Raw genomic sequence first — 23,229 nt, forward strand, 5'->3', positions numbered from 1 at the left:
CGAGCATGAGAGGTGTGCGAGAGCGCTCTGCAGAACATAACTTTGGAAAGAGGTAACCTTTTAGCCTTATAAAGAGTTTTCTGTAGTAAGCTTTTATATAATCTATATAATCTTTAAGCCTTTCACTGATTTTTCTCCCTGCAAATCACATTAAAGAATGATATGGGTTGGAGTTAATTAAGGTTTTGCCTTTCTGTTGTAGATTCCAAGAACAGAGCCTTGGAGCCAACGCTGCTGCTGCTTTTGGTTTTTGACAGATTATCAAGGGAAGGTAGTGAGTGCTTTTAAGTCACAGTTGAAATTGATAGTTAACTTGACTATCTTCTTATCTAGCAGAAAAAGCTTGTGGCTAAGCATGTGATCCATGAAGTCCGTATGACTCATAAAGATGTGATCAGCATAAAGAGACGAAAGACGGCTGAGTTCCAGTACCGGGTTGTGTGTATGTGTGAGGGGGAGGGCATTATATTTACACCCCTTTTACACCGGAAAAGGCTCAGGGACACTGTTTTGCAAAGCACATTTGCCATGAATTTTATGTAGCACCAGGGATGGGGCACCAAAGGGTCTTTCTCGGCTAACAGGTGCCCTTAGGCAGGCAGAAGAGAGAGTCACCTCTGAGCTGTCATTGTTATTCTGACTAGATGCAAGGTCGCAGGTGTCAAAGAGGCAGGAAATGGCATGTCTCATTGTTATCATTTGGGGTTTGAGGGAGCAGGAACTCTGCCATCCGTCTGGGAACTAATGCCATCTTCTTTCTCCAGAATAGAAGTTTCATCTCAGCATAGATGACCATGCAGCCTGCAATCCAAGTAAGTTTTCTCTTTGTAAAAGATTAATATAAAGTATGAATTGATATTATTGATTTTTACGGCACGAGCATTTCCTTTTTTTTTTTTTAGCACTACATTTTAACAATAGGCACACTGCATTTTGACTTTCTAGTTTTGAGAAGATTTTGATTCTGAGTTTTACTTTTGCTAGATGTTTGAAAGAGTCAAAAGAATGTTGGGGTTAGTGGGTCAGCCTGGGAAAGTAGGTAGAATCTTTTACAGTATTCCTTCCTTACAATATGGTGCATGCTTGCAGTTTGAAGGAATGGTTAGTAGAAATCAAATACAAGGTACAAGGCTTAGATAATTGTGCATATGCTTTATAAATGAGTCCGTACCTGACTGGATATTAAAATTAAAAACTTTAAAGAGTAGGGCTTTTTTTGTTTGTTTGTTTGTTTGTTTATGATTGGGCAAAGCTTAGCTGTGGGTAGTGACAGAAATCACAATAGTCAGAATGTACAACAGACAGAAACGCAATAGTTTGTATTTGCTGTACTTATTGCCTTTCTATTCTCATCTTCCTTTAGATACTAATAGAATAGTAGTTAAATATTAATTTAAAGGCAAAAGGCACACTGAACCTCTCTACCTAAAAAGATACAGTCAGCTGCCAATATGTACATCGGAAAGCCAGAGCTGAGCTTAAGGGTCGATGGCTCAGTAAGAGCGTCCATCTCTCAGTAAGAGGCTGGTGAGGTATCTTGCCTCCTCTGTCCTTTCAGCACCTGTAAGGTGAGAAAAATAATTCACCTTTTGCAGGATAGTCGTGAAGCCTGGAGAGCACATGCGGGAACCTACTGGGATGCACACTGTGTGAGTGTGCACTCCAGGAGTTCGTTCTCTTGTGATTCTTTCTCTAATAACGTCTGTGGATATCTCACCAGAGGAAACTGGAAACGGGTTTTCCCCTCTTTATAGTTTGCACAAGTTCAAGCAGGACAAGTCCCACTCATAGTCTAGAAGCGGTTTGCACTCGTTAGGTGATAGGAGAGGGGACATCACTTTCTACAGAGGAGCGATACGGGGTGTATAAAACACACTCCAAGGCAGACCTCATGCTCAGTAGCTGTTGGTCAACGGGAATCAGACTTGATGCTTTCCTGTTCTCCAGGGGTCTTGTTTGTTTCATCTTTGTTTTTAGTGGGTTCTCCTGTGACTTTCTGATACGTCCATTGTCTGTTGAGTACTGCTTTGCTTTCTGTTAAAATGTCCCAGGTTTCATTTGTGTCTCCGTCTCATGCTTGTTCCTTTCCCTAGCAGAGAGGCCCCCCTCCCCCCATTCGGTCACTCCTCATGTGTGTGGCCCATGTTCTCACTGTCTGCCTTCTCCCTGGTGGAGACACACAGCTGGCTGGGCTCTGACACTCTCTAACGAGCTGTCCTGCTTGCCAGACACCTCCAGATGGTCACCCTTATACGTCACTGTCACTGCTGTTTCCATTCTGAGTCACCTCCCTTGAAGAGTTCCCTGCACACCTCACTAGGAATAGCCCTTGTGAAGACAAGAGCCCTTTTAAAGAAGTGAATTCATGGTTGTTTCACAATTGGCACATAACTTTCTATAAGCAATCTGAAAGCAAATCTGCTCATTTCAGATATTTCCAAGTGCTGTTTTGATAGTATGTTTATGTAACCTTAGTCTTCTTTTTTATTTTAAAACATTAGTGACTATCTTAGGCTTTGCGGGCCAGTAGGCAGAATCAAGACTGTCTGGTGGACATTGGGGTACTTAGATAACAACCATTTGAAAGTGTTTTAGTTGTAGGCCATAAAAATACAGATAATGATAAATGAGATTTGCATATAGGCTGTAGTTTGCCATTGTAATCGCTTTGATCAAAGTATTTGGGAAAAAATTGAAGATAGCATTGTAGGGGTTGGAGTAATGGCTCTGTTGCAGTAAATATTAAAAAATAGAAAAGGTTTGTCTCTTTTCGGCCCTGTGGTCTCACTCTTCAGGCCCGGTTTTAGTTCAGTGCCCCACGAACTTCTGGCGCCCGGTCTGAGCCGCCAACACGGCCCAACTTGTCCGTGCAACACTCTTCCCTGGCGGTTTTCTACTGCCTATTCTCTGCCTCTGTCCCGGGGTGTTTCTCTACCCCAAAATCCCACACAAACACAACTCTACAGCCCGATAGCTTTTCATACAGGTTTATATATTTAACTCTCAATCCACAAACCCTCTACACAACAAGATTGCATCAAATAGACAAAGATACAAACTGCCCTTGTATATGAGATATTAGACCTGTAAAATCCTTAATGTTCATAGCTTTTTAATACCAATAAATCCCACTTGGGTCTAGCTGGTCCTTGGGAAGCTCCTTGTTGCAACAATGACCTTCTCCTCTGTCCTCTCATTTCTTTCACCTCTCCGCCTTTTACCTCTTAGACCTCCCTTCTCTCCACCCCTTCACCCCGCCCAGTCACTCACTGGCTTTCCTTTATTTTACTAATTAAAATGGGAAGGTTCAGTTGGAGTCTTACGACTAGGCAGCCTTTTTTGGGGAAGTGGAATTAACATTAAAATACAAACAGCTTGGGGACAATCTGCATGGCTCAGTGGCTAAGAGTCCATGCTCCTGTAGAGGAATTGAATTTGGTCCCAGAACCCAAACCAAGTGGTCACAGCTGCTCACAACACCAGCTCCGAAGGCTCATGGCCTCCTTGGGCGCCTGTACTAATATGGCCAACCCCCTCCCCTCCCCCACACACAATTAGAGATAATGAAATAAACATTGAAAGCATCACAATTCTAATTTGAAGTTTGCAGAAGCCATTGACTCACCCATTCAACAGACACCTGTCTAATCTCTGCTGTCTGTCAGGGCCAGGGCTAGATGCTGCACACATGTATCTTGTAAGGCAGGGGTCATTGACCCATCCTATAGCTAAGGTGCGGGATTCTGGTTTAGTTACTAGTAAACTCCTAAGCTAACAAGTGGAGAAAAAAAATACTATTTGTTGAATTTTTATTGTCTTGTCTCTGCAGTAGAATCCATTTATTAATTGTGTTCATTGACATTAACCACTGTTGGTATTAAATACTCAGAACATTCCAGATGGTCCAGTTTTCTTCTGACTTATGCATTTTCTAGGAGATGATACAGTTTTGCTTGTTCTGGATGGCCTATGGCTACTATGTAAACCTAGTCATGTGTGGGTTATGGTGACAGTAAGCAAAGGTTGCTTTCTCTCAGCTGGTTGGTATTTTGTCTAGGTGTGGTTTGGGGAAGATCTGCCTCTGAGTCCCAGGTGTCCCCTGACTCCCAGACACGGCCCCGGACTGGCGGATGTTTGCCAGTATGACGAGTGGATCGCCGTGAGGCACGAAGCCACTCTGCTGCCTATGCAGGAAGATCTCTCTATTTGGCTGTCTGGCTTGCTAGGTAAGGCTCACAGAGACACTGATGCCTTGTGTTCATTTACCGAGTGACTGATTGTTCCAGATGCCAGGAATTCTCAAGTGTATGTATGGATGTGTACCTGTGTATGTATGCTTGGGTATGTGTGCATGTGTGTATGTGTATGTATGCATGGGTATGTGTGCATGTGTGTGTGTGTGTGTTTGTATAGGTACGTGTGCATGTGTATATGTGCATATCTATGTATGCAGGTATATATTTACATGTATGCTTATGCATGGGTATGTGTGCATGTGTATATGTGTGTGTTTATATAGGTATGTGTGCATGTGTATATGTGTATGTATGCATGGGTATGTGTGCATGGGTATGTGTGTGTGTATGTATAGGTATGTGTGCATGTGTGTATGTGTATATGCATGGGTATGTGTGCATGTGCATATGTGCATATCTATGTATGCAGGTATATATTTACATGTATGCATGCACATGTATATGTGTATGTTTGCATGTGGATGTGTATATGTGCATATGCATGCATATGTATGTATGGGTGTGTATATGTGTACATGTGCATGTATATGTGTACCTATGTGTAGGTACAGTGTGTGTGTGTGTGTGTGTGTGTGTGTGTGTGTGTGTGTGTGTGTGTAAAACCATGTCTGAGCTCTGCCTAACTACACCCCAGGCACACCAACACCTCGTTTTTATGAAGTTCTGGGGAACCCAAACTCAGGACCCTTTACTGAGTAAGCTTTCCTCTGAGCCCCTCAAATCACTTAGCTCTGGACTTTCACGTAGCATTCAGAGATCTTCATGGGAAGGAAAAGCCTGAAGATGGACCGAGGCCCTCCTAAGAGCTCTTGTCTGCTCTCAGCTTGATGATGGGAAGCTTCTAAAGTTTATCATGTAAAATGCTCTTCAAAGAAGCTGTTTTAGATGCACGAGTTGATAGCCCCAGTTATTTTGCTACTGTATTTAACCCATAAATCACAACACAATCCATCTTCTCTATAAACATTTTTTCTTGCACAAGTGACCTAACGTCAGTGAATTTGTCTCATATAAGTGTACGTATGTTTTTTTCTGAACTTTATGTAGCACAAACATTTTCTTTTGTCTTTAACTCCACATTACTTGTTTTACTAGACCCCTGAAGGGTGGTAACTCAGTGTCTCGTCCTTGTATTTCTTTAGTTTTCCGGCTGTTATCTGATGGCATTCAAGTTTTAGCCACTGCTTTTGGATTTGCTGTTTCCAGATGTGTCTTAGCTTTCAAATGTGCCTTTAGGTGTTGACATTAAGGCAGAGAGTTTACTGGAAGAACTTGATAACGGGGTGCTGCTGTGCCAGCTGATTGGCGTTCTCCAGAGCATGGTCAAAGCCTGCCACTCTGACGAGCCAGGGGTAAGTGATTGTTCGACAGGGAAGTCAGCTCTTCACCCCTGCTCCTCACTGACCCTGTGCTCCTACATTTCCAGCTTCTAACTGGCTTTAAAAATGGATTTCAGGGGGCTGGAGAGATGGCTCAGTGGTTAGAGCACTGACTGCTCTTCCAGAGGTCCTGAGTTCAAATCCCAGCAACCACATGGTGGCTCACAACCATCTGTAATGGGATCTGATGCCCTCTTCTGGTGTGTCTGAAGACAGATACAGTGTACTTGTATATAATAAATAGAATCCATTAAAAAATGGATTTCATCCTTTGAATATTTGAAAGATACTATTTATAAACTAAAGCTAGACACATTAGCCTTGAGGCTTGGAAGATGGCCCAGTTGTTTATCATGTCACAAGTAAACATGTAACATGTAGAGTGCTTGTCAAGTAACATGAGATCAGAGCCTCAGCACCCGTGTAAAGGGTGGCTATGGAGGCCTGTGCCTGTGACTCCAGTGCTAGGGGACAAAGACAGGCAGGTTCCCAAGGCTCACTGGCCTGCTAGTCACCCAGTAAGTCAGGGAGTTTCAGGTTCACCGAGAGACCCTGTCCTAAAAACCATCCATGAGTGATGTGGGTACACATACATACCAGAAACGACAGCGACATAAACCTTGTGGCGTTCATTCGTGAATGTTCACTGACATTAAGTCTATATCCAGTATCTAGGATAGCCTGATATGCTATAGGTGGTCCTAAAAACGTAGATAGACCCATCCACAGGCTGCTCTCTGGTTATGTGAGAAAAGGATTTGCAGTTGCTCGTGGCCCTACTACCTAGTTTTATGTCCAGTTGACAGAAGCTAGAGTTATCCGGAAGAAGGAAACTTCTATTTTAAAATGTCTCCATGAGATCCAGCTGCAAGGCATTTTCTTAGTTAGTGACTGGTGAGGGAGGGCCCAGTCCATGGTGGGTGGTGCCACCCTGGGCAGGTGGTCCTGGGTTCTATAAAAAAGCAGGCTGAGCAAGCCAGTGAGCAGCACTCCTCCAGGGACTCTGTGTCAGCTCCGGCCTCCAGGCTCCTGCCCTCCTGTCCCGACTCCTTCAGTGGTGAACAGTTGATACTGACTGTAGGCCACATAAGCCTTTCCTCCTTCACTTGCTTTTGGTCACGCTTGTCGTGACAGCAATGGAAACCCTAGACAGTGGCACACAGGGCACCTCCTCCATTATTTTCTGTCATCATCGTCTTCATCTGCTGCCGCAGTGGTGGTGACGTTATAAATATTGGTGGAATATATAGCGTTTTTAAGATAAACTTAAAATGATGGTTTGAAGTAGATTAGGTTTGTAATCTTTTTTTTCATCAAGTGTTCAGTGTTTTTAAGAATTTGGAGCCTGGACATACTATTAGTGAAACATAAATGGGATCATTGTTCTTGGAGGACAGTAAGTGAGATACCTATATGTAGATGCATACAAGCACATATGCATTACATATGGAATACCCAAAGTACATCCTTTGGTATGTAAAATTCTCTACTTCTAGAAATTTGTTCTAAGAAGAATCACAGATAAAAATAATATAAAAGTTAAAAATAATCTGCTTATCAATAGAGATGTAAAAACAAATTATGGGTATTTAAACACATCAGAATACTGTATATTAGAAATGATTATTTACATGTGTTCTTTATAAATCTTAAATATGCCCACACCCAATCTAGTATACATATTTTAACTGTGCATGCATACTCATGCACACGTACAAATCAATTTGCAGAATCGTGTCTGTGTGACATTTTCTAGGTATATATGTGTACCTTTGCACACAGATGCTCTATCAAAATGTCAGTGAGAGGATTTCAGTTCATACTAATCATCTTTGTATTTTGCTATATTTATTTGTATATTTTTGGAAATGATAATATATTCTGTATTTAATCATGCATGAGGCTATTTCAGTTCTGGATAATAGCGCCTAGAAGGAGATGCCTAGACTTGGTAATAGCGGTTATCTCTAGGGAGAGACACTGGCAGTGGTGGAGAAAGAGCCACTGTTACCTGTTACATTAAAACCATCACTGTTATGAATTGCCAAGTTCAGAAGCAAAAGACCGCCCCTATTTCCTGCCTCAGCCCTGGCAGGAATGCCTCAGAACTCTTGAGCCAGACAGTTAAACCCACAAAAATAATAACAGGGTTTTCTGAGACTGTGGTCACTAAAACAACCTGAATTAAGGATGAGCAACTATTGAATCTCATAGTCTCTTGCTTCACGAGTCTGTCTGTAGAAGAAAGCAAACCTGAGGATTTGTTAAACTCTAGTGTAGCATAGTCTTGTGTCCATGTTGAGCTGCGTGGAGAGACGCCCTGGAGATGCTTTGTGATTACCAGGCTGTCGTTTTAAATTTTGAGGTTCTTGTGCTGCTCTAAAAAAGATTAGAGAAACTTGAATCTACTGCTAGTTTTGAGTAGATTATTCTCATAGGAATCTTTCTGGAAAACACTTAAGTAAAAGAAGAAAATCATTTTGGGCAATAATTATTTTCCCTCCGCACTGTGTGATCTTTAGGTAAGTTTAATACACGTAACATTTACTTTGTCATACATTTGTTTCTTTCTCCTCATGTTTTTTCTAGAATTTTCCAATGAGAAAAGTGCCCTGTAAGAAAGACGCTGCCTCGGGCTCATTCTTTGCTAGAGACAACACTGCAAATTTTCTTCACTGGTGCCGCCACATTGGGATTGACGAAACTTACCTCTTTGAGTCTGAAGGTTTAGGTGAGAGCTTTCAGTGTTTGTTAGGATGATTCCATGTCTGTCCCTCACTTCTGAGTTTCTAAACAGTGACTCAAAGTGCTATGTCACTGTTACTATGTAATTCATACTTCATTAATATGTGAAACAGTGACAATTGATATTAATCAAATGTAGTAAGTGTCCCCTTATTCTAGTGGGCTTTCCATAGCTAGAATTCTCTAGAGTTGACAGCCAGAAGGTTCTGTACTAATGCTCTACTGTTGTCCTGAAGGTTGGTTCTAGCAGGTCTAAATTACTAGCAGTTCCTCTTTACCCAGATCATTACAGAAATGACAGGTGCTTGTCAATAATAGCTACCATCTTTATTATCTAAAAAGAATAATGTCTTTGACATTTTGGTAAAGAAATCATGCTCCAAGCTGGGCGGTGATGGCACGCGCCTTTAATTCCAGCACTCAGGAGGCAGAGGTTCGAGGTCAGCCTGCTCTACAAAGAGTACCACTACAGCCAGGGCTACCCAGAGAAACTCTGCCTCGAAAAGGCAAGCAAGCAACCAACAAAAACCATGGTCCAGTGTAAGATTGTTGGTGTATTTTTCTCAAACACACAGGCACACACACACATGCACAAACACACACACACATGCACGCATCCTAAAACATGCATGAGTATGTGTATACATATGCATGCACATGCACGGAGTGTATAATGCTGTGGGAAGAGAGCTTTATCTCAAAGTGGACACTGTATTTCTAGACAGATATTTTATCACTGACACTGTTTACAGCGCCTGATTTATGGTGGTGATTAGAGGCAAACAGACTCTTACTTGACTTGGCCAGCGTGGCCTGCCCCTGCTAGCCTGCCGCCTGCTCCTGTGCTTGTGCCTCCTCTTGCCCAGGGCAGAGCAGGACACAGTGGTTTGTCCTGGAGGCTTGCTGTGCTGTAAACTAGGTGTGTGATTGTGCCCCACAATGAAGCTCATCTAGTGGCACATCCAGCCACTAGAGATCAAAGGAAGGGGAAGGCTTTGAATTCTCTCCTTTGTAGCTGGCTCTTTGAAATGGTCTAAGATTGTCATTTAGTTTTTAGGGCGGTGTAGGACTAAGGAAAATACCGTCAATACCAGTAATTCATTTGTAGGCATTGAAGTGATCATTTTCTTTCTCTCTCTTTTTTTAAACATCTGTTTGGCACTCAATGTAATTTTATGAAGGAAATATACTATTTTAAAGTATTTGGGATATTTGTAAAAACAGGTTTGAAATATTTCATGATAAATTCCTTGATTTCTGTAGATGTTAAATTCAAATGGAGGCCTTTCTGTTGCTTTGAACAGTAACACATTATAGCCAGGCATGTTGGTGCACACCTGTAATCTTGGCCCGAGCCCGAGCCATGTATCAAGCAGGACCTGTTCCAGAGGAACCAGATGGTTTTTGTGCATATAATGGATGCTATTCAGACCTCAAGGAAGGCTGCCCTTTCTACTGCTGCAGTCAGTGTGTGTGCTCAGAACACACTGCACATTGGGTTAGGATCCCAAAGTTCCTTGAGGTTTCTAACTCTGAGGAAAGGTAGAAGAGTCGTAGGCACTGTCCTGGGGAGGCCAGCACAGGGGCTGTGAGGAGTGTCAGGCTGCCTCCTCCTGCTCTTCCTCCTCCTGCTCTCCCTCCTCCTCCTGCTCTCCCTCCTCTTCCTGCTCTCCCTCCTCCTCTTGCTCTCCCTCCTCTTGATCTCCCTCCTCCTCTTGCTCTCCCTTTTCCTCCTGCTCTCCCTCCTCCTGCTCTCCTTCCTCCTCCTGCTCTCCCTCCTCCTCCTGCTCTCCCTCCTCCTCCTGCTCTCCCTTCTCCTGCTCTCCTTTCTCCTTCTGCTCTCCCTCCTCCTCCTGCTCTCCCTCCTCCTCCTGCTCTCCCTCTTCCTCCTGCTCTCCCTCCTCCTCCTGCTCTCCCTCCTCCTCCTGTTCTCCCTCCTCCTCCTGCTCTCCCTCCTCCTCCTACTCTTCCTCTTCCTCCTGCTCTCCCTCCTCCTGCTCTTCCTCTTCCTGCTCTCCCTCCTCCTCCCCCTCCTCCTGCTCTCCCTCCTCCTCCTGCTCTCCCTCCTCCTGCTCTCCCTTCTCCTCCTGCTCCTCCTCCTGCTCTCCCTCCTCCTGCTCTCCCTCCTCCTGCTCCTCATCCTGCTCCTCCTCCTCCTGCTCTCCCTCTTCCTCCTGCTCTCCCTCCTCCTGCTCTTCCTCTCCCTGTTCTCCCTCTTCCTCCTGCTCTCCCTCCTCCTGCTCTCCCTCCTCCTGCTCTTCCTCTCCCTGTTCTCCCTCTTCCTCCTGCTCTCCCTCCTCCTGCTCTCCCTCCTCCTCCTGCTCTCCCTTCTCCTGCTCTTCCTCCTCCTCTTCCTCTTCCTCCTGCTGCTTTTTCTCCTCCTCTTTTTCCTCTTCTTCATCCTTCTGTTTTTCCTTTTCTTCTTTCTCCTCCTCTTCGTCCTCCTCCTCTTCCTTTTACTGCTCTTTCTCCTCCTTTGCTTAATTTTTAAAGTTATGTCATTTACCTTTTTGATGAACTTGCAAAAGTTTTGTGCATATTCTAGATGGTTTACCCCATCAAATATGTTTTACAAGTATTTGTTTCATCTTTCACTTTTTAATAGTATCATTGACTGTCTAGAATTTTTAAATTTTTAAAATTTTGTTTTATATTATATGATTACATTTACTACATAGATTTCATACATTATAGTTATCTATAATATATATGTTTGGTCTGCATGTATGTCTATATATTGTATATGTGCCTGATGTCTAGGGAGGCCAGAAGAGGGTGTCGGATGCCTTTAGACTGGATTCAGACAGTTTCCAGCTGTCATGTGGGAAATGAACCCCCTGAAAGTGTCAGCGCTCATAACTACTGAGCCATGTCTCTAGTCTCAGATGTAGAGGTTTTAAGTTTGTCTCTTTTCTTTACTTTGTACTTTTGTTGTATCTAAGTATCATCGCCTAACAAAGGCGATACAGGTTTTTCACCTGGTTGCTTGTATTGTTTTGAGGCCACAAACTGTGATGCCGAACAGGGCTGATGGGAGTGGCACTCTACTCTGTAGCCTGGCTTCAGGAGGAAGATTTTCCACTATTTACCTTAGATGCAAGTGTGCTACTAGCTGTGGGAATTCCCCCTTTGTCTTTTTCACACGTTGAACTGGTGTTAGACTCTCTGAACTTCTTCACTCTCTATGTTGTCCCTTTAGTGTGAGGCAGGACCCCTGTCTCTATTAATGGCTTTGGTTGGCTTTCATTCGGCTGTTCACATTGCACATAAGTTGTACTTGTCCACTGCACATAGCTTCTCAGCACTGCTGGATTGTGTCACCAGCATGTTGAAGGCGGTTACGTTCATATCTGTGAGGCTTCAATACCGGTTTTTGGTTTCCTTGTGATATCTTTCTCTGGCTTCTGTCTTTGTTGTGAAGATAATGATGCTTCAGAGAGTAAGTTAGGAATTGCTCCTTCCTGTTTTTGTAAAGTTTGGAAACTATTTAAAGTCAAGGTGACAGGTCTCTGCGAACAGCATCTCCTGCTGAGAGCTCTGTACTGTTACGTGTTCAGGGGAGGCCAGAGGTCAAGCTTCTCTGTTCTTCACCTTATTTTCCAGCCAGTGTTTCTTGCTCAACCGGGAGCTCATCAGTTTCTCTAGGTTGGGCAGCCATTGAGCCTGGGATCTTCTGTGTTTATCTGTCTCAGCACTGTGGTTCCAGACGTGTGCGGTTACTGCTGCTGGATATCTCTTTGGTTTGTGCAGGAAGACCTTTATGACTAAGCCATCTCGCCACCCCTTACTATAATGTGCTATTAAAGCCATGGGTTTTAAAGTCTGAAATGCTGTACAAGTGAACATTCTGGACCACTGGCCACTCTTTTTTTTTTGTTGTTCTTAGTTTAATTATTTTTAGGACAAAAAAAAATTGTTAACGTAGAGACAGTAAAAATGTGCTTTCTGAGTCTTCTCTAAGCAAGTAAACCTGCTGTCTTTATTTTTCTTCCGGATCCTCTTTTTTTTTTTTTTTTTTGCCAGAATCTATTTCCTGTCTAACATCTGAGTCTTAAAAACATTTGCTCTTATTTTTCCCCAGTTTTACATAAAGACCCCAGACAGGTGTACCTGTGTCTACTTGAGATTGGTCGGATTGTGTCAAGGTGCGTATTTCTCAACATTTCAGAATTTCAAAATCATAGATACCTTTAAGCCATTTAATTGTATCATAGTTTCTGTACCAAAGAACATGATTCTTCATTACAATGGAGTAACCCAATTTCCTGTGTTATCTTTCTGTGTCTTTATTTACTTGTATCTACATGAGCATGTCCACATGTGTTTTCTGCTTTCATTTCGTATGAACTTGTGAAAATGCTACTTAGCCTTTCTGGATTACAAGTAGGGTAAAAGCGAGAAGTTCAAAGCAGATCAGGTCCCATTTGGTAAGAAGGATGAGGCCCTGTGTCCCGCATGCCCACATCAGCCCTGTCTGCTGCCAGCTTGTTTTAAAGCTGCCTTTCAAGACTCCAGGAAAAAAAAAAAAAACGGAAAATATTACGTAATACCAGATATACATTACGATATAGAGATTGTAGTTGAATTTTGGGCAATCTAAAATATTAAAAAGGACATCCAGCTGTCTCAATGCAATAGTTTGCAGAAAAGAGTCCCGCAGACGTTACTCCTGTCTTGGTCTGCAGCGATGTAGTTGGGTACACACTGAATGATCAGATTTCCCGGCTTGCTTTCAGATACGGAGTTGAGCCACCGGTCTTAGTAAAACTCGAGAAAGAAATTGAGTTGGAAGAGACCTTGCTTAATGCCTCGGGGCTTGAAGAGTCTATCAGCATCCCCAAAACCTGCTGTCAGCAAGAAGAACTGCACGAAGCTGTAAGTAACTGCTGTGCTCTTTGGGCTGTTCCAGGTGAGGTTTTATGGTCTTACGAACTTTTAGCTTGCTACTGGAAATACTGCATATAAAGGGAAACAGTTTCTATTCAGAATGTATCTAGTGACTAACCTCTACTCTCTGGGTTCTGCGTGTGTATGAAGAATAAATGTATACATATTGCATTTGTTTTATAGTACTAGCCCAGGAGTGAGGTGACGAGAGACTGACGGGCACAGTGGTGAGCAATGGAACAGAACAAGGATTAGCCTTGTTTCAGAAGTAGAACTGATGGGACTTATTTAAGGATGGTGAGGGAGCGACAGATCCAAGATGGTTGGCAAGGTTAGGTGGATGGTACCCAGATGCTAGGGGAACGGAGGAGGCAGAAAAGCTTGGAGGATAAACTGGGATTTTTCTTCTCTTTGTTAGTTTGATTTTAACATTTTTCCTAACAGACAATATGCAGAATTGTTATATGGTGGGCCGTGCTGTGATGGCTTTCTCAACAGTACCTGTCCTTCTGTGGCAATTCACAGAATCATTCCTTTAGGTTCTGAATCCTCTCCAGTGACTGGAGGTGATGATGGAGGTAAATGGATGGAATATCAAACATTTTCTGCTCACTGTGATTTAAAAAAATCAAAGGATTTGTAGCACTTTACAGAAAAGTTCAGTGCAGGAAATCATTTGGCAATAAGAACAAATCATTAGGAATGAATAGTTAGGAGTGCTTAATATAATTTTTTGATAAATTATTCAGCCTGGGACTTGTAGAGCAGTTGGGTAGAGGGCCTGCTGCAGTGTGAGAGACTGAGCTCAGATCTGCAGCACCCATGTAAAAACTAGCTGTGGAGGTGTGCGCGTGCATACGTGTGTGTGTGTGTGTGTGTGTGTGTGTGTGTGTGTGTGTGTGCGTGCATGCGTGTGTCCCTAGTGATGTGGGAGTAGGAAGCAGCGGGCAGAGACACTCAGTTTGTCCCACCAATCTAGCCAATTAATGAGGTCAGAAGAAGAAACAGGAGGAGGAGTGGGGGGTTGGGAGAAAGAGAAGAAAACATGCTTGATGTAGACTTCTTGGCTTCATATACATGAGTTTACACATGTGCCTACACTCGCATATACAGACTAACATACAAAACACATACATATCACATAGATAGACACATATACGTGCACACATGCAAGCAGAATATTCAGATTACCTTGTAAGACAGATTAAGGATGTCAGTTGAAAAAGCTTTTATTAGCTTAAAAGTATTTACCTATATTATCTTATTGATACATTTGATAATTATAAGTATCAGAATGGGGAAGCAGAAATAACATAGTAAATAGAAATGAAACAAAGAAAACCGAAACATTTTGTTAAATGAAAAACTTCAATTATAATTTGTTATGTAAAGACAGTACACTTGATAGGAAAAACAGTGGGCAGAGGGACTGTGTTCACATAAGAAAAAAGTATTATGTTGAAATTTAGTAATTAGGAAAATAAGATTAAGATAGCAACAAAATTCCATTTTGTTCCAATAGCAAAAGTTTTAAAAGTTGGGAAATCAAAAGCTGTATAAATCGTGGTGAAACTAAACTGGAACTGCTAATGTATAATTATGAAAATTATATAATTGTGAAAATAGATATCAGGAGCAGCAAACATACTCACTCTTCATTTTTATTATAATGGAGTTCAGTAAAAAAACATAAATAAAAATGTTTATTACACTGTTATTTAAAATGAGGAAAAACTAAGTAATATAAAAACCCTTCAGTAGGGCAAAGGCTTGAGAAATTCGGATTCAGTATCGTCTCAGACTGATCATTTTATGTGATCACTATGACAATTAATATTGTAGGGAGGAAATGCTGATTTTATGAAAGTATGTGTATGTGGAAAAAATGGACGTGAGGATGAAAATAAGGCAGCTTCACTGTAGATTATTCTCTTTAACTGTCTCCTTCAGAGCTGCTAATTATTCAATATAGAGATGTAGGAAAGAGTGTTACCCACAGCTCCTTACCTTGTGGAGACTCTGCTAGCGGTGGCTGCTAGGGCTAACAGCTTCATGCTGCCAAATATAAGCTTGGATATTCTAATCAGGGATACAGACGCGAATTCTTATTGCAACCAACCATACTTCTTTCAACATATATGCCCAATGGTCTCCTGTACATGCACATGATATGCGGATATCCTGGGTTAATATTTAGCATATAGGACAGTTGCTATTTGGTTCATTGTGTTGGAGCCTATTGAATATGCAAATTGAATGTGAAATTTTATAAACTTCAAGTTTTACAGAACACAATGGCTAAAGGAAACGCCTCCTGTCTACTTACCTTGGTTAACTAATGTATAAGCATGTTCTAAGGGTTGTCAGCTTTGCCTGCTTTCAGGTCTTGTTTCATGTGTGTCCTGAATGTGGATGTGTTACAGAGGTGCAAATGCTCCCAGTCTGTGAGCAAGAAGAACTTTATGGAGTGACCTACAGGGACCAATCCCAGTCGATTACAAGCACATTTTCTTGTTAAGTGAACGCCGTATGGAAATAGATTCTATTAATGTAGTGATCTTCTTAGACCCTCTAATCTGTAGTCGTTATTTTTGGTAGGTAATTAAGGCAATCATAAATATCGCTTAGTGTGCAGCTAATGTGGGTGTATCCAGAGAGGATATTTAAAACATTAGGATTAAGTTCAATTAAATGAATATATTTTGATAGCCTTGTTAGGTTAAGTAATTGTGAAAATGGTTATGACCTTTTTTGGTTGTTGTTTTGTTTTGAGATGGGGTCTCACTGTGCCTCCCTGGCTGGCCTGGACCAGTATGCGGACAACCCTGGCCTCAAACAATTGGAGCTCTCCATCCTCTTCCTCCTGCATGCTGGGATTAAAGATGTGCACCAGCAAGCCCAGCATGACTTTTTTTTTTTTTTTTTTAAATATATAATTTCAGGAGGAAGCCCAATAATTTGTCTTAGAGGCAGATATGTAATTTGTTTTTCACGTAACCATATTTCAAAATGTATCATTACTTGATCAATTTGTTTTCTTTTTCCTTGTTTAAAATATAGAATTGCTGAATTTCTTTTCCTAGCTACTATAATTTTTCAACTTCCCAAGTTTCAGGGACTATTAAGGAAAGGAGGGTCCAAAGACTGTAAGAGCCAGAGGTCATGAAGGAGTATTGTGGATAGTAATGTGTGCTCGTGAGCTCACAGTCCTGGTTATGTGCACAACAGGAGTCAGTTGGCACTTCTGCATGGATGGGGCTAGGTCACTAGGTCCCACCTCTAACTCAGAAGCGCTTGGCATTTATTTGGTAGATGTTGGGAGAGGAGCAGCCAGATTTCTTCAGGCATGTGGCCCCCTGAGGCTGCCTATGATCTGGTGGACCGGCAGGCCTGCAGCCGCCCGTATGTGGCAACAGCACCAGTGTGCTCAGTGGGTTATCAACAAAACAAAAAGAGAAAAGAAGGCGTCAAGTCGGAGGGAACGTGAAGAAGTGTTGGGCAGGAGTTGAAATGTCAGAGTTGGAGGCAGATGTGGTCACGGTACATTGTATGCATGTTTGAAATTCTTAATGCATCAAAAAGATCTCTGGGGGATAGAAGTAAGGGGACCTTTCCCCCTTCAATTTTCTCATGCTTCCCGAACTGAAATATTTAGAGTTTTACCTAATCCTGCGATATAGACATGTCTCTGCTTGGTTTAGTAGGAACTTGGAACAAATTTAGGTATCCCCACATTATTAGCTCAGCATTGTTTTTTTTTTCTTTCTTCCTTTCTTTATCTCTTTCTTTATCTCTTTCTTTCTAAATTGGACATTTTCTTTACTTATATTTCAAATGTTATCCCCTTTCTTGGTTTCCCCTCTGGAATCCCCCTGTCCCTTCCCCTCCCTCCCTTTCTCTATGAGAGTGTTTACCCACCTACCCACTCCCTCCCATCTCCCCACCCTGGCATTCCCCTACACTGGGGCACCCAGCCTTCACAGGGCCAACGGCCTCCTTTCCTCTCCCTGATGCCCAATAAAGCCATTTTCTGCTACATATGTGGCTGGAGCCATGGGTTCCTCCATGTGTACTCTTTGGTTGGTGGTTTAGTCTCTGGGAGCCCTGGTTGTTTGATATTGTTGTTCTTCCTATGGGGTTGAAAACCCCCTCAGCTTCTTCAGTCCTTTTTCTAACTTTTCCATTGGGGACCCCATTTATAGTCCAATGGTTGGTTGAGAGAAATCTGACTCTAATTGTCAGGCTCTGGCAGAGCCTCTCAGGAGACAGCTATATCAGGCTCCTGTCAGCAAGCACTTCTTGGCATCAGCAATATTGTCTGGGTTTGGTGGCTGTATATGGGATGGATCCCTAGGTGGGGCAGTCTCTGGATGATCTTTCCTTCAGTCTTTGCTCCACACTTTGTCTCTGTATTTCCTCCTGTGAATATTTTGTTCCCGCTTCTAAGAAGGACTGAAGCATCCACTCTTTGGTGTGAATTCCTACTTAGCGTGTATCTGAGTAGATGGTCTTTGGTTCAAGGCAAATGTAATTATTTAGGGCTTCAAACAATTCAGACTTAATCATCTCATGTTGCCTAAAGACCAGCAAGTTTGTTTTGAGTTGACTTGATTGTCTTCTCCGTTTACAGCCCTTGAGTGTTTACAGCCCTTGAGTGTTTATGATGTCAAACCTACTTTCAGTTGGCCTAAGAGGGGGAGACATACAGTTGAACCAGCTCTACATTTCTGTCTTTGAGATTCATTTTTTTCATCAAACAACTTTGCATTTTTAGTTTTAATGGAAAATTTCTAGTAGGCATTGAGTGTTTGTTGATGTTTATGTTAACTGTAGGTTAAGCACATCGCTGAGGACCCTCCTTGTAGCTGCTCCCACCGATTTTCTATTGAGTACTTATCTGAAGGGCGGTACCGGCTGGGGGAGAAGATACTGTTTATAAGGGTAAGTCTGCTGTTGACAGCCTGTGTTCATGCAGATTTGTCTTGGAATTGGACACAGTATTTACCCACCTCCTTTTGATCCCCCCTTTACCTTGTAAAAAACTTAGAATAGAGAGGCTATTAATGGAAGAATTTCACTGTACAGAAAAAAATATAGTTTGCTTGATTCCAGGAATTTTAAATGAGTTTGCATAGATGCTTTTAACACTCACATACCTAACTAGAAGACAGCTGAGACTGTTTAAACATTGAATAGATTTAAATAAAAATACTTAATGTGCTTCTGGGAATGTACTGCATTTTTCAGATTTTCTTAAATGGAATACTTTTCCATCAACTCCATAAGAAGAAATGAACAAAATAGAATGTCCACTAAGATCAGTATTAGTAGTCAGAAAATTAACAGAAATATTGCCATTCATGATGAGCATACTTTCAAGAGGAAGCATAGGGTCTTTGTCTTAGGTCACACTCCAGTATGGTGAGAATGTTCTGGCTATGTTGTGGTTTATGGTGAGAGCCCGTGTTATGGCCTTCCTTTATCCCATCTGTAGTTGATTACTTCTCTCTTTTGTTGATAAGACATTGAAATGTCACCTGTTGAGCATTTTTCTACTTTTGATCTAACACTTTTCTCTCAAGTCAGGAACACACAGTTCCCCATCCACATCTCTAGTTCACACAGAACCCTCATGTTCCTACCCTGAGTCCGACTCAGAATCCCCAGTTTCCTTTCCGTCTCTGAATTAGCTTTCTCTAAGCTTTGCACATGTGTGTGTGTTCTGATTATTCTCCTCCACCCTTTTCATTTCCCCTCATGCCAGTCAACTCCGTTTCCTCTTCCCTACCAGTCCCTTTCTGTCCTTATGGCCTTGGGTTTGTTTTATGACTGAATGGGTTTAGTTAGGACCATCAGTGTAGGTATTGGATTGAAGCTATCCACTGGAGTCTAGCAGGGTCATCAGTGGGTATCCAATTGAAGGCAGTTTTCCTTCTCCCTGAAGCTTTCAATAGCAAACAGAAGCAGAAAATCGGGTTAGTCGGCTGTTAACATTAATTACCCAAACTAACCGGAAGAGAGACTTAAGGATAAGTGAGTGGGGCCTTCTGTTTTCTTTTCTTAGCAGATTGTTCCTCAAGCCCTTCATCCATCCATGCCAGTCTTACACAGACTCAGTACAGCCACGCACAGCCTTGAGGCCTCTTTTATTACTGTAATGGCTGCGTCTCGCTCAGAAGATAACATTTCTCATCTTTCCTGTCATCCTTTCCTCCCCCCCGTCTTCCAAATTATTTCCTGAACCTCAGAGGGAACGCTACACAAAAGCCATCAGTGCTGAACACCTAGCCATGACATAGACTGGGCACTCTCGGAGGGCCACGGATCACTCCGGAGAGCATGTTCTTTGGTTAGGGCCCAGGGTAAGCAGCACTCACCTGCGGTGTAGACATGAAGCGCACACACTGGGATTTAGAGCTAAAATGTAAAGCTGAGCTCATATAGATATGAAGATCTACCAGCTGAGCAGACACAGGCCTAAAATCCAGCCTGGTCACATTAGCAGAGCCAGGGTTTGTTTATCCCCACAAAAGTACCCGTGTCGGAGCAACCTGGTGGGCCTGAGGTTCCCAAATGTCTCAATGTCTCAGAGCTGTTCTGATCTGCAAGAATAGCTCATATAAGTGGTTTGTTTTGTTTTAAAATTTTATTTATTTCATGTATATGAGTACACTGTAGCTGTCTTCAGACACACCACAAGAGGGCATCAGATCCCATTATAGATGGTTGTGAGCCACCATGTGGGTGTTGGGACGTGGACTCAGAACCTATGTAAGAACAATCAGTGCTCTTAACGCCTGAGGCTGAGCCATCCTTCCAGCCTTATATAAGTGTTTCAAAGATGAAATTCATAGACTATACCTTCTAAATACAAATTTACAAGTTTTAGTTGTTCTTTCTAGTTACTCTTTTGTTTACCATGAAGCACTCAATTCATGGGACAATATTGTTATTTCTATTTTCTATATTAATTGTGTGGATTTTAGGATACAGACTATTTATAAACAGTTGTATTATACAGTGAAGGGCTTTTATTGTTAGTTGTATGATCTAATGCTAAATTTATTATTTTAGTACAAAAAGAGACTATTTGAAACAAAGCTCTTGGCAAGTATTCTGAGTTTTCCAGGTCATAGCAAATGCAAACCATGATTATGAACAGATTGGAGCTGTAAACCTCACAGTTTCACTGTTGCCTTTTTTATTTTCACCTTTGGGGCAGATGCTTCATGGAAAACATGTTATGGTCCGTGTTGGTGGAGGCTGGGATACTCTGCAAGGATTTTTGCTGAAATATGATCCCTGTCGAATACTACAGTTTGCTACACTAGAACAAAAAATTTTAGCATTTCAAAAAGGAGTTTCTAATGAAAGTGTGCCAGATTTGCCTGCCAGAACGCCTCAGCCTCCGGAAATGAACCCTTTGTCGGCAGTTAATATGTTTCAGAAACAAAATTTAAGACCCGGCACACCTGTGAGTATTCCGAAGAACAAGGAGAAACAGGGACGCCCGCCAGGTCTGCCCGCATCATCAGTAAAGGGCAACCTGGCTTCCCCGTCTACCCGTTCTAAACGTCCAGATTCTCCAGCGTCATTTCTGCATCCCAAGGTCACACCTTCAAAGGGCCTAGCAAAAAAGGTGACTGCTCCTTCCAACAGTGTACCGTCTCCACTGACTTCTCTAAATCCAGTGGCTAAACCAAGTACTGCACAGTGTGCATCAGAGTCAGCGAGAAAATGTGTCACTGTCCCCAAGACTGCTCAGACTAAGGCTATTCCAGCCCAGAATGCAAGAGATCTGTCTAAGTCTAGACTTTTACCAGGTAAATCTCCTGGAAAAGTTGAACCAAAGCGTTTGAAACACCATCATCTTTCTTCCAGGGATGAGTCATCCAAGTGCCCAAAGCTACCTAAAGGCACCATGCAAGGAAGGCCTAACCTTTCTCCTTTCCAGTCACCTGCAAAAGCTACAAAACCCAGTTCTAAAACTAGAGCCATAGGTCTCGGGACACAGCCTCAGCCACCTGATAGAACTCTGAAGTCAGGGGCAGTCTCAGCCAGAAGACATCAGTCTACACTGAATTTAAATAATCCACCTTCTGTGTGTCCAGGGTCCTCTGCAAATGCTACTCAGGAATCGAAAGGTAAGAATACAGTTTCCGTTGCCAAAAAGCAACCTCAGAGTAAGGGTGTCTGCCAGAATCCAGAGCCTGGCTCTTCGAAGTCTCCTAGCCGTACCCCACTGTCCATTGTGACTGTTCCCCAGTCTGCTGCCAAGACAGACACTGTCTCAAAGTCAGCAAAGACTGCCGTGAAGGGCCAATACTCAGCTAAAGTGCCTCCCAAAAGCAGCAAGCCACTGGCTTCCTCCAGGATCCCACCCTCATCTGGTAAGGGAACGGACAGTGGAGGTAAAAAGCCTACTGCCAAGAAAAAGGAAGAGGATGACCATTATTTTGTTATGACTGGAAGTAAGAAGCCTAGGAAATAAATATACGTATATCGTTTCAACAAATCAGGGTTATCAATGAATGGCAGTCCACAGGGTCACCAAAGATCTTCCCACTGTCTGTCAGGAGAGCCGCAGACAGGATGTCAGGATGGGACGAAGCTGGGTCAGGGAAAGAACTCACATGCATTTTGTGTATTAGTGGACAAATGTGTGAGTTTTGATCTGTACCATCTTGTCTGCTGTTCGAGGGAACTGTAAAAGTCAGCAACACTACTAGAACTTTAACTGTTGTTGGTATATTTTTCAATAGGTGTTAACTATGGAGATTATCTGCTCATAGCAACTCTGATGCTCTTAAACACTAGTTACTGTGCTCAATCACAAAGCAATGGTTTGCTTGGCGTTACCGTGTGCCTATAATCCAGCTCTGAAGGCTGAGGCGGGGGTACACAGTACCCCTAGCAAGGTTTTGAAACGTGCTGTAATAGGTACCTAAGCTAATTCATTGGTCAGGAATCCTGGTCTAGCAATCCTAAGTACCAATGGCTTCTGCTGCTTAGTTTAATATTATTCTGGATTAAATGGAATCCCTATTATTTAATTCTCTATAACCTTTCCATATCAGAAAGGACTGTTTTTTTTTTTTTCTAAATTAAACTGGGCTTTTATTAATATTGGTATCATTTTTTAACCAATATTTTTGATAAAAAAAACTCAACCAAGTAAATTAACTTATTAAATCATAAGCTGAAATTTAGTAAGAATTAAGCTTTTTTTAAAAAAATATATATATAATAATCTAGACACTTTGTATCTTATATTTTTAGATGAAGTCTATGCAGTGTGATGGGGAAACATTTAATAGCTTTTAGCATATTAAGATATTTTAAGTAGACATTTCCTATGTATACAGATACATTTTTTTCATTAAAATAATGTGTTTTGATACCAGAATTAGGTTTTAATGATCTTAAAAGTAAAAAGGATGGGGATGTGGCTCAGTGGATAAATCTCGTCTAGTGTAGTCATGGGGAATGGAGTTTGGGTCCCTACATCAAAACCATGGTGGGCTTGATGATCTGTCTGCAGTCCCAGCACTCAGGAGGAAGAGACAGCATCTTCTGAGACAAGCTGGCTGGGTAGACGAGCCAGTGGTAGGATCTAGCTTTTTTGAGCGCCCTTACCTTAGTAAAGAAGGAAGACACCCAAAGTCAATATCTGGTCTCTCTATGTACAGGCCCATTCATATATGCCCAAACACATGGGCACACACACACATATGAAAGCATATATGCACACAAACTCACATACATGCATGCACACACCACATATATTGACAAAAAAATTAAGATGGTATTAAGAGAGCCTTAGAGTGATACTATGCACACATCTCATCAGGTGACTTGTGTTTCTTTTGATAGCACACTATTGATTTTAATTAGATTCTCCAGATTATGTTCATCGTTAGTAAAGGCATGTTGTGCTGTCTTCCGGTGCCCAGCAGACAGTG

General features: G+C 42.1%; 1 protein-coding gene across 1 annotated transcript; it reads left to right on the forward strand.

Moving 5' to 3' along the window:
- GAS2L3 (growth arrest specific 2 like 3) lies at positions 1-21,758 on the forward strand (the record flags this gene model as incomplete). The annotated part of the gene is made up of 10 exons (XM_080935195.1): positions 1-52; positions 203-271; positions 765-812; positions 4,058-4,226; positions 5,493-5,608; positions 8,225-8,366; positions 12,462-12,525; positions 13,117-13,255; positions 18,101-18,208; positions 20,490-21,758. Exons 3-10 carry the CDS (start codon positions 789-791, stop codon positions 21,756-21,758), a joined length of 2,031 nt encoding a protein of 676 aa, XP_080791321.1. The 5' UTR covers positions 1-52; positions 203-271; positions 765-788.
- Positions 21,759-23,229: the final 1,471 nt, after the last annotated feature.

Source organism: Micromys minutus (genome assembly GCF_963924665.1).
Source record: "Micromys minutus genome assembly, chromosome: 22".
Lineage (NCBI taxonomy): Eukaryota > Metazoa > Chordata > Mammalia > Rodentia > Muridae > Micromys > Micromys minutus.